General features: G+C 66.6%; 1 protein-coding gene across 1 annotated transcript in view; it reads left to right on the top strand.

The window, feature by feature from the left end:
- The window catches only part of ATP2C2 (ATPase secretory pathway Ca2+ transporting 2), a 55,461-nt gene that overhangs the window by 37,691 nt on the left and 6,397 nt on the right, over positions 1–11,373 (top strand). The window contains exons 14-25 of the mRNA XM_062176046.1: positions 543–644; positions 1,477–1,566; positions 4,677–4,778; positions 5,334–5,490; positions 6,360–6,530; positions 6,823–6,920; positions 7,027–7,077; positions 7,920–8,086; positions 8,834–8,902; positions 8,981–9,097; positions 9,726–9,873; positions 11,260–11,358. Coding sequence (XP_062032030.1) covers positions 543–644; positions 1,477–1,566; positions 4,677–4,778; positions 5,334–5,490; positions 6,360–6,530; positions 6,823–6,920; positions 7,027–7,077; positions 7,920–8,086; positions 8,834–8,902; positions 8,981–9,097; positions 9,726–9,873; positions 11,260–11,358 — 1,371 coding nt within the window. The remainder of the gene's footprint in view (positions 1–542; positions 645–1,476; positions 1,567–4,676; positions 4,779–5,333; positions 5,491–6,359; positions 6,531–6,822; positions 6,921–7,026; positions 7,078–7,919; positions 8,087–8,833; positions 8,903–8,980; positions 9,098–9,725; positions 9,874–11,259; positions 11,359–11,373) is intronic.

Consider the following 11,373-nt stretch of genomic DNA (forward strand, 5'->3'; position numbering starts at 1 on the left):
GCTGAACACATGGCACAATTGGAGGGCTCACAGCGCCCCCTCTGCTCCGGGGTGACTTGACCGTGACCTCCCTCTGCATCATTGAGCTGCTGAGTGGTTTTCTGTCCTGGTTGGTTTTTCCCCACCAAACTTTCCGGAGTGAGGGGCCAGCAGACGATGGCCCTGGGCCGGTGCTTATTTGTGGAAACTGCATCTTGTGGGCGCCCTGTGTGGACGCATGGCCGGGGCTGCTTCCCTCTGCTGCTGCGGGGTTGAGCGTCACGGCCCACAGGGGCTGCTCCTGTCTGCCTGCCTCCTGGCTCTGTGAGCAAACGCCGGCCCCACCCTGCTCTGGGACTCTTCCAGGCCGGGTCCTGCTGCTCAAGGCCGCCTGTGCTGCCTGCAATGTCCCGTGGAGTGACCTTGCTGCCGCTCACCAGCGGCCCCTGCTGGCCAGTGAGGGACCCTCCCTGGGCGACGCCTCTGAGCCTCCCAGGCGGGAGGTTGTGGGCCCCACGCGTTGCTGGCTGCTGGTGACCCCGTTTCTCCCACGTGCTCTGCAGGTCAGCGGTGTTGGGTACAGTGGCAAAGGGACCGTCTGTCTTGTACCGTCCAAGGAAGTACTCAAGGAATTTTCCAACATCTCCGTGGGAAGACTGGTGGAGGTAAGTGTGCAGTGCACCATGGGAGGAGGTAGGGCTCCCGCCGGGGTCGCAGGGAGACGCAGTCGGACCCCCTGGACCTGGGCAAGGACTGGACCACCCCCAGAGTTAGGGTGTCAGCGCTGGCTCGTGGCCCCTAAACAGGTGGGAGGGTGGGGGTAGGAGGGGAGCCAGGGCCCCTCTGTCCTCGTCACCACCTGCTGCGGGTGCTGCCGAGTCACCTGCTCAGGAGCTAGGGGACCATGATGGACACTTTTTGTGTGAGCTCCGCCCCCTCCACCCACCCCTGCAGCTCACCAGGGCCCTCCCTTCTGGGCCCCGCCTCTCAGGGCCACTGCACACCCCCAATGCTGCAGGTCAAGATGCAGGGGCTGGGAGAAGGGGTGTGAGTGCCCGCGCCCACCCAGCCAGGGTAGGAGGAAGCTGGAGCCCCCGTTCTCTCACTGTCGCTGTTTTTCATTTTCTGAATGTTGATGGTTAATTGAGATGCACCTTGCGCATCTCAAAACTAGACTGCGCCCTTTTTGAAGTCTGCGGTTGGGAGGGGGGGTTTAGCACAGTCGCCACACGGTGCAGCTAGCACCGCTCTCCGACTCTGGGGGGCTCTGTCCCAGGTGGAGACCCCACCCCACCCCCACACCCAGAACCCCGGCGCAGCTGCCCACAGCCCGAGTGGGAAGTAACTCCCTGCTTCCCGCGGGCACCACGGCTGTCCTCGGTCCCCGGGCCCAGCTCGACAAGCAGGCCCGGCCTATAGATCTGACTTTCCCTGCGCCCCGCGGGCTGCCAGCTCCCCATGCTAACTGCACACGCACTTGGAACATCCCTCCTGCAGGCCGGCTGTGTCGCCAACAACGCCGTCATCAGGGAAAACTGTGTCCTCGGGCAGCCCACGGAGGGTGCCTTGCTGGCCCTGGCCGCAAAGGTAGGGGAGCCGGGGCCTGTGCGGGGTGTGGGGAGTAGGCCGGAAGCTCCCAGCTGAGCCCAGAGAAGGGCGCCCAGGGTGCTCTGTGCTCCCGGAGGCTCTGCAGGGCTCTGCCCCCTGGACCCGGGTTCCAGAAGAATCCCCGGCAGGTATGGGGGAGACAGACGAGGGCACCTGTCCTCACCTGTCCCGAGGACCTGGCTCCTTTGGCACATCGGATGCCTTCCAGCTCTGTGGCCCTGCACCCAGGGCTGGCACCGGCAGGTGGGCGCCCCGTGGTGGGGGCCAGCTACGCTTACAGGAAGAAGGGGTGGGCAGACACTGGGGCGGGGGAACGCAGGGGAGAGAGGGAGAGAGGAGGCAGGGGAGGCACCTTAGGAAGCTCGGTGTCTGTCCACACTGCACCTGTTTCTGTGGCCGGCCTGACACAGACCCTCCTTCAGCCAGGCCTGTGGGCTCCAGAATGCTGGGCTGGGGTGGGGGGTGGCTCAGCTCCCCCTGCCTGGCCCCGCCCCACCCGTCATCCCCGCTGCCCAGTGATTGGTCTCTGGCGCAGCTCCCTCCCCGCCCATTCTCAGGGTCGACCGAAGCCCGGCTCGGGTGCTCGTGCTGAGTTACCTGAGCGCTGGCCAGCGCCCAGCCCAGCGCCCGCCTCGCTCTGTGCTGTGAGCCCTGTGTCCTCTGCCCGGCCACCTCCAGCTCCCTTCAAGTTCACTTCACTGTCCCCTGTCCCTGTTGGAATCAAACCCTTGATTGAGGCCTGGATTCACCTCTGGGCAGTCCTGGGGACCCTCAGGGGAGCCATCGCCGCCAGCCAGGCCACACACAGGTCGTCACCCCGCCCGAACCCCAACAACACTGTGGTGTGTGTGTGTGTGTGTGTGTAACACGTGAGCGTGAGCCAGGCTCGTGTGCACTGCGCCGTCCGGCTACCTGTGGGCACCACGTAGAATGGCAGGTCTCAGGTACAGTGTGTCACTGTGACCTCAGCCCCTGCCCCCAGACCCCAGCGCCCGCCTTGTGCATCACTTCCTCACTTCTGCTCGCTCTGCTGTCCTGGGGCCCTGGGCTCACCTGGCCCTTGGCCCTGGCTCCCTCACCAGACCCCGCCTCCTTCAGCCCCGCCTCCCAGAAGCAGGTGCCGGGTGGGTGGGGACAACGGGGTCGCCCCCCTACTAAGTCCTCACAGGGCACACAGGGCGGGTGCCCCAGAGCGAGGACACAGGAGCAGTCCTTACGGCAGGTTCCTTTCCCTCTGCTGCCTGGAGCTGGGGCAGTGTGCATAGAGCCGACGGCCCCCTGTGTGAGCGCCCCGGGCGAGCCCCACTCAGCGCCCGCCCATGCCCGTGGGGCACCGCTGGCCCTGCGCGTGCGGCAGGATCGCTGCCCTGCCTCGGCCGGCACGCAGCCTGAGAGCACACTTGGAGCCCCGAGCCCTGTGTGCTGTGTGCGTCCGGTGTCCGTCCTGAGGTGCTGGGCTGTACCTGTTGGGATCAGATCGGTGATGGCCGCCGTGACAGACGGGCACTGCGGTGTCTGCTTCTCACCCGTCCTCTGTGGCCCTCAGGCAGGGCCAGGGCTCAGCCTGTCCTACCTCTGCCCCCCATGCTGCTGCCCCCAGGGTGGCCGAGCTGGCACGCCACGCACGGGGGCTGGGGTGACTGCACTCAATGAACCGTGGTGCTGTGGCCAGAGTCACCGTCCGGGCGTGGGCGGGGCCGAGCTCCTGTCCGCTCCTGGTTGTTGGGGGTGCAGCCCAATCCCCTCCTCCTGCTGCAGGGCCAGGCTCGGTCTCCATGTGATGTCTCCCCCTTCTGATGCCTAGGCATTGTGTTAGTGCCCCCTGGTGACTCCATTGTGACCCCAGGGTGACCCCATGACCTCTGTGAAGACCAGGGCTGGGGTTAGGACTTCAGCATGCAAGTGTCTGTGTGGTAGCGCAGCTCAGCTCCCGGCACCCCTGCAGGGCTCTGCTGGACCTGTTGTCCTACCCGCCCCTGGGAACCTCTCATAGCAAGGTGCATGCTGTGTGCGTGCTGTGTGCACAGCACAGGTACATGTGTGTGTGCGTGCTGTGTGCATCCCACAGGTACATTCTGTATGAGTGTGTGTGTGTACAGACTTGTTGTTGACATGTAAGGTTCTCAGAAAGTTCATGGAAAATTCATAGTGTGAAAAAACTGCATGGATTTCAAACCATTTTTGCACTGAATAAATGCATCTCTTCAATTTTTATTTTTAAAGAATTTATGTGCAAGGCAGAGACAGACGTCTCCCACCCACTCGTTTGCTTCCCAGATGCCTGCAGCAGCCAGCCCAGGCCAGGCCAGGTTGAGGCCATGAGCCGGGAGCTCAATCCAGGGCCCCACATACTTGAGCCCTGCAGCCTCTTAGGGTGTGTGTGAGCAGGAAGCTGCATTGGAAGTGGAGCTGGGACTTGAACCAGGTGCTCTTGTGTGGGGTGCAAGCATCAGCTGCTGTACCCGACACCTGCACCCGGCACCCTCACCCGACACCTGTACCCAGCCCCCTCACCCGACACCTGCACCCGGCACCCTCACCCGACACCTGTACTCAGAACCAGCATCTGCACCCAGCACCCGATACCTGCACCCAGCACCTGTCCCCAGCCTCCTCACTGAGTCTTCCTGAGGCACCCTTGTCCGCACAGGATGGTTTCTTGCTCCCTGGAGGCCGTGGGCTGGGTTAGGGCCGGCGACAGTCACGGAAATGGAAGGTCTGAGCTGTTGAGCAGGTGGCCCAGCAGCTGGGAAGGAGCAGAGGCCGGGCCTGGCCAGGTGCCCGGGCTGTGGCCAGCGGGAGCCCCTTGCTGCCCCGGGGTTTCTGTGGACACCTGCCGTCTCCCCCTGCAGACAGCGTACCGCTGTGTGTCACCACGCGACCGTCAGGTCGCAGCCACAGCAGAGACCGTCACTCCGCCCCTCCGCCCCTTGCTCTTTCTGGGCGGGGCATTGGAAAACGGACGGCCTTCTGCTCCAGTGAGCTTGGGTGTCCCGGCCACTGGAGACGGTGTCCGCCGTGGGAGACGTGCGTGGCCACAGACGGGGAGTGGCTTCCGGTGGCTCACGAGCGCCCATTTCCTGACCCAGATGGACCTGGGCGACAGCAGAGACGCGTACGTGAGGAAGCAGGAGATCCCGTTCAGCTCCGAGCAGAAGTGGATGGCAGTGAGGTGCAGCGCCAAGAGCGGGGTGAGCCTGCCCCACCCCCAGGGGACGGGACCCCCCACCCCCAAACCACAGACAGCGGCCATGAGGTCTTTGACTCAGTCGGACCTGTTCTGGGCGGTTCTCAAGTTGGGGTCCCTGGGACCAGACCCAGAGAGTCAGAAACGGGTGCGACCCGGCCACCTGGGTTCCTGGTGCCTGGGCTGTGGGCCCAGGTGTGGCCAGTCTGTGGCCGAGCGTTCAGCTGGGTGGCTCGTGTCCCCACCATCAACCTGACCCAGCCCGAGCTGACCCGGGAGCACTTCCTGTGCCGTCCATGCTGAGTTCCGTCCTTGTCCTATTGGCTCAGTTACCTGTCGCATTGGGGCAGGCTCCTCCCTGCCGACAGGCACCTGCAAGTGGTGTGAACCCTGAGCCCACATGTGCCCCCCACCCACGGTCACAGACACGCGTGTGCATGTGGGCAGTGACTGCTGGCCGCTGTGTCCTCTCCCCCACCCCGGCCGGCTGTGGTCTCGAGTCCCCATGTCGTCGGGAGCGGCCGTCAGCAGCCACGAGCTCCTGCCCCGTGCCTCCTAGGACCAGGACGACATGTACTTCATGAAGGGGGCCTTGGAGGAGGTGCTGGGCTCCTGCGCCGGCTACAACCACGGGGGCATCGCCCTGCCCCTGACGCCACAGCAGCGGGCCTTTTTCCTGCAGGAGGAGACGAGGATGGCATCGCTGGGCCTGCGCGGTCAGTGCGGCCGCGGGCAGCCGGCAGCCCCTGGGGCGGGGAGGGGGCGCTCAGGCAGAGCAGAGCAAGCTCGGGAGCCAGGGTCAGGCAGAGCCCCTCCCCCTATGCACACACACGCACGGGTGCTCAGAAACACCTGTTCATCCCCTGTGGCTTCCGCATGGGAGGGTCTGTGCCCCTTGCCTCCCCCTGCCCCACTAGGGGACCCCCAAGCCCCCAGAAACCAAGGAAGACGATGCCACTCCTGGACCCATGCTCCCCAGGGTGTCATCGTCCCCCTGTTGGCACCGTGGTGATGCTCGCGCCTCCAGGGGAGACGCAGCCACTGGGCTTCCAGATCGGCCAGCCTGCCGCAGGGTGGGTGGGGGCAGCTGCCAACAGCGGCCAGCAGGCTATGGTCCCTTCCCCAGGGTGGGGTCTCCCTGAGGCAGGGGCCCTGAATCGGTCAGTGTAGCGCCAGGTCTCTGCTAGCCCGGGGTGGACACCATGCCTCGGGCTCCTCAGCTGAAAGGCAGGCCCGATGGCCGCTGTGTCAGGGTCAAGGTCGGGACCGTAGCCAGAGTCCTCTCAGCCACGTCGCAGACCTGGGCGATTTCTTCAGGCTCCGAGTAGCGGGCGCATGTCTGTGGGAGATGGCGCCATGAGCGAGCCCTGGCAGTAGTGGGCGCTGCCTGCAGTCTCTCTTGGCTGCCCTGCCGTGGGGCCCGGCTCCCGTACCCGGAGTGGGCAGTGCTGGGTTCTCCCCTGTTCAGCAGCCCGCAGGAGGGATCTCCACGTCCCCTGGTGGCCCAGGAAGGTGACACCCAGGAGGACGTGGGCTCCCCCCACCGGCCCTACCGACCCCTGCTCGGGTCCTGGTCTCTCTGCAGTGCTGGCCCTGGCCTCTGGGCCCGAGCTGGGGGCTCTGACGTTCCTGGGTCTCGTGGGCATCATCGACCCCCCGAGAGCCGGCGTGAAGGAGGCGGTGCAGGCGCTGTCTGCCTCGGGTGTGGCGGTGACCATGATCACGGGGGACGCGCTGGAGACGGCCCTGGCGATAGGTAGGCAGGGCGTGGGCGGGGCTGAGCGAGAGGACCCCCCCCCCCCAACACACACACCAGGGAGCTGCTACAGCCTTAGGGGCCGGGTGAGCCGGGCCCAGAGTGCTGACCCAGGATTCTGAGATTCAAACCCAGACCCCATCCCACCTCCCGGGGTCTTTGTTCCCCACGGGGGTGGTGTTCTCTGCGGCCGATGTCGGGGGTGATGCTGGCAGGTGGAGGGGTGGGCGGGGCGAGCCTGGGGACCACCGTCTCCGCCCGGGGGTGGCCTCAGACCTGCTTCTCCCCGAAGGCAGGAACATCGGGCTGTGCGGCGAGAAGCCACAAGCCATGTCCGGTGAGGAGGTGGCTGGCACGGAGCTGGCCGAGCTGGCCGAGCGCGTCCGGCAGGTGCGGCTCCCGGGGCGGGGTTGGGTGGGTGGGGGACTTAGCAGGGTGGGGCAGGGCCCACTGGGGCAGGGTCCTGACCCTGCCCCTCCTGCGTCCCCGTGTCCAGGTGTCTGTGTTCTTCAGGACCGGCCCGAAGCACAAGCTCAAGATCATCAAGGTGCGCGGGGGAGGCGGGTGCGCCCTGGACACCGTGGTCGCGCCCCGGACGCAGTGGCCGGCTGCTCCATCCTGGTCTGGGTCACGGGCGTGGCTCCCAGGGTCCCCTTCCACCGAGTTGGCAGGAGGCTGAGCAGGGCGGGGTGGGAGCTGCATGGGCCCCTTGGCCCACACCCCGCTGGCCGGAACATCGCCCACGGCCCTCTGTAGCTGCGGGGAGCGCCAGTAAGGCGACCGGGGCCCTGTGAGGAGGGGAGACTGTGACTTCGGCCCCGGCCCATCCCCACTGAAAACGAGGGACAGAAACGGAGAATGGCACACAGCAGCCGAGCTGCCGGCCGAGTGCTCCCCGGTGTTATTGCTGTTGAACTCCCTGCCTCAGCTTCCCCACCTGTGAAATGGGGGTCCTCCTAACGACAGCCGCTCACCCACAAGGCCGGAAGGAGGGCCCCAGGCTTGCATGGCACCTGGCACACAGCTGGGGCCAAGAGCCATGGCGATTTTCCGGCCGCCTGTGGGGGTGCGTGCCCGCGTGCCGGCTGTGCCAGAGTCGGCGTCTACGCCCACTACCTTTTATAAACTGTTGGTGTTTGTTGCGCACTGCCCTGTTCCGGGACGCTCACGGAGGGCAGCGGCCACCACTCAGCCACTCCTGCGTGCAGGGCCTCAGCGGCCCCGTGCCATAGGCACTGCTGCTCCACTTCACAGATGCGGAGACTGAGGGGAGCGGCTCCAGGGCTTCCCGGTCCCGCTCGTGCGGGTGGAGCTGGGGTTCCGCCGGCCCCAGTCTGGCGTCCTCTGGATGGAGCCCCGCTCTCGGCCACTCCGCCTCTCCCCGCACAGGCCCTGCAGGAGTCGGGGGCCGTCGTGGCCATGACGGGCGATGGCGTGAATGACGCGGTGGCCCTCAAGTCGGCCGACATCGGGATCGCCATGGGGAGGACGGGGACGGACGTGAGCAAGGAGGCCGCCAGCATGGTCCTGGTGGACGACGACTTCTCGGCCATCCTGTGAGTGCTCCCGCGGGCCACGCGGGCTCCTGCCAGGACGGTCCCGCGTCCTCCCCGGCCAGCTGCAGGCCGAGACGCGTCTCAGGACAGGGCCGTCCACCCCCGGGACAAGCTGCTCTCGACAGACGCTTGCCGCTCTGTGGTGGGACCTTAGTTTTATTTATATGAAAGGCAGAGCAACGGGGAGAGCGAGCGCGCGAGCGCTTCTGTCCCCTGGGTCACTTCTCAAATGGCCGCCACGGCCAGGGCTTGGCCAGGCTGAATGCAGGAACCGCCCCTGGCTCTCGGTGTGGGTGCGGCGGCCCAAGCACTTGAGCGCTGCCTCCCAGGTGCACTAGCAGGGATCTGGACAGGAAGCGGAGCAGCGGGGACTCGAACCGGCGCCGATACAGACGCCCGCATCACCAGGAGGGGCTTAACCTGCCTGCTGCCTCCGTCCCACCACAGGGGTTTTTGATACATTTTTAGTGCAAGTCGGGGACAGGGCTGAGAAGGTTCTGCATGGGGGAGCCCCCAGGGCAGGGATGCTAACTTGGTGGGGGGGGATCTGCAGCAATCCGGAGACCCCGCAGGCGAGGTTTCGCAGCCCCACTGCCCTGCCCGCTGCTGGCCGCGGGGCTGTTCTGAGCTCACAGGAGTGGCGGCGGGGGTCCGCTTGCAGGCAGGACCAGGGCCCAGCCCCAGCCGCTGACAGTTGGGGTCAGCAGGGGCATCCGGGCCCAGCCCGCCGTGTCCCCTCTCGCGCAGGAACGCGGTGGAAGAAGGCAAGGGCATCTTTCACAATGTCAAGAACTTCGTGCGCTTCCAGCTGAGCACGTGAGTCCGCCGCGTGCCTGCTGTCCCCGGGCCCCAGCCGGCCGGCGGCGCTGACCGGTCCCCGTGTCTGCCCGGCAGGAGCATCTCCGCCCTCAGCCTCATCACCCTGTCCACGGTCTTCAACCTGCCCAGCCCCCTCAACGCCATGCAGATCCTGTGGGTCAACATCCTCATGGACGGGCCGCCGGCCCAGAGGTGAGGCCCACCCAGGTCCCCGGGGGCAGCGATGGGGGGCCAGCACCCTGGGCTCCGGCAGGGCTCATTCCTGCCCTGTACTCAGGTCTCTGCTTCCCAGAAGCCCCCCCGATCACCCCCGATCACCCCTGCTTTGTTTCTCTGGAGGGGAACGGATCCTAACCCTTAGTCTGCCCTCAGCTGCAGAGTTAGGCACTGGTTTGTCCTCTGCTGTACCCCGGCTCCTAGGACGGTCCTGCAGGGGACCAGGCTGCGTGGATGTCACAGCACAGGGGGCTTTGGGCGAGCCCAGGGGTTCAGGAGCAATTGTGGGCTTTGGGGTCAGGGGCAGCGGCAAGACGGAGGGAGGCACGCTCAGTGCGGGGCGTGTGCAGTGGGGCTGGCCAGGGGCGGCCGCCCAGGGAGCGCACGTCACCCCCTCTTACAGGCACCTGTGGGAGGGGTCTTGGCTGTACCGTGCACGGGGGGTGGGCAGAGCCCAGTCCTGATTCTCTGGGCCACTAGGGTGAGGCCAGGCCCAGCTTGGGGCCCCCCTGTGGCAGGTGCCTGAGGAGGACCCAGGGTGGCAGCCGCAGGGGTGGCCTCTCCCCTCGGGCTTCATCTCCCACCCCCGCCTTGTTCTGAGCAGCCTGGGGGTGGAGCCCGTGGACAAGGACGCGCTCGGGCAGCCTCCACGCCGCGTGCAGGACACCATCCTGGGCCGCGGCCTGCTCCTGCGGATCCTGCTGTCGGCCGCCGTCATCATCGGCGGGACTCTCTTCGTCTTCTGGAAGGAGGTGAGCGCTGAGCGCTTGGGGTGTCTGGGCACCGGGGGTGGAGGGGGTGCAGCAGCAGAGGCCGGGGCCAGGGCGTCCCTGCCCACCCCCGGGGCTGACCCTGCAGGGAGCTGGAGCTCCAGGCAGAGGCGAGGCGGGCTGGGGAGCTGCAGCGGAGATGGGCTGCTCTCCAGGGCCACGGTTCCAGGAGCCTCGGAACCTCGGGCTGAGCTGGGAAAGGAGGCACCTGCCCCCCCCCCCCCCAGGCGGCGGCAGCAGACGCCCCCCGGGGCCAAGCCCCCACTTGACCCAGTCTGTGTGCTCAGCCACAGGCCCCTCCCCTGCCCCGAGTCAGACTGCGTGAGCCCACATGTGGGGCACTTGGGCTCCATGGGGGAGGGGGGAGGACACCGGCCCGGACCCCTCCCTGTGGGCCCCTCTCCCCTGCCTCTGCGGCAGCAACCCCGCCGGGGCTGCTCTCCGTGCGCCCACCAAAGCCGCAGCCGCTGCCCCGGCCTCTGTCTTCCCTGCAGGAGGCGGCACCAGGTCACCTCCCGGGGGCTGCTTTCTGCCGGAGGAGGGGCCTCTCCTTGACTGTGCGCCGGCAGCACTGGGGCTGCCTTGTCCCAGCCGCCAGGGCCTTGGGGCAGCCAAGCCGCACGTGGCCAGCACACACTTCGAGCTGGCCTTTCTGTGTGCTTCGAAGGCTGCGAGAGGGAGAGCGCCGAGAGCCTTCTTCCATCCGGATAGCCCCAGGCAGGAGCCAGAACTGGCACCTCCCCACAGGGCTCCCCCACGGGCGGCAGGGACCAGTCCTGCAGTGCCCCTTCCTCCCCGGGGTGGCCTGAGCAGGAAGCTGCACGTGGAGCCAGGGCTGGAACCCAGACATAGGACAGGGGACACAGGGGTCGACAGCGGCAGCAGCCACTGTGCCGGACACTCACCCGGAAGGAAGCCTTTTAAAAAAAAAAGAAAAGTATTTATTTGAAAACCGCAATTGGAGAGGGCTTCCATCCACTGAACGACTCCCTAGTGGTCGCAACAGCCAGGCTGGGCCAGGCAGGAGCCAGGAGCTGCATCCGGGTCCCCCACATGGGTGCAGGCGCCCAAGCACTTGGGTCGTCTGCTGCTGCTGTCCCCGGCGCATTAGCAGGGAGCTGGATCAGAAGGGGAGCAGGACCTAAACCAGTGCCCCTCTGGGATGCCGGCACCGAAGGTGGCAGCTTTACCTGCTGTGCCACAGCGCCGGCCCCGGAAGGAAGCTTTTAACATCAGTTCCTCTCGGCCTCTGGCCTGGCCCGGCCCGTGGCGGGGAGCCCGTGCCACAGCTGCCCCTGCAGGCTGACCAGGAACCGCAGGTGGGGGCGGCCGCGGTGCGCCCTCACCTGGCTGGGTGCTGTGTTGCAGGTGCCTGCGGACGGAGCCAGCACCCCACGCACCACGACCATGACCTTCACCTGCTTTGTGTTCTTCGACCTCTTCAACGCCTTGACTTGCCGCTCCCAGGTGAGACGGCTGCCC

The sequence above is a fragment of the Lepus europaeus genome, chromosome 19 (genome assembly GCF_033115175.1).
Source record: "Lepus europaeus isolate LE1 chromosome 19, mLepTim1.pri, whole genome shotgun sequence".
Lineage (NCBI taxonomy): Eukaryota > Metazoa > Chordata > Mammalia > Lagomorpha > Leporidae > Lepus > Lepus europaeus.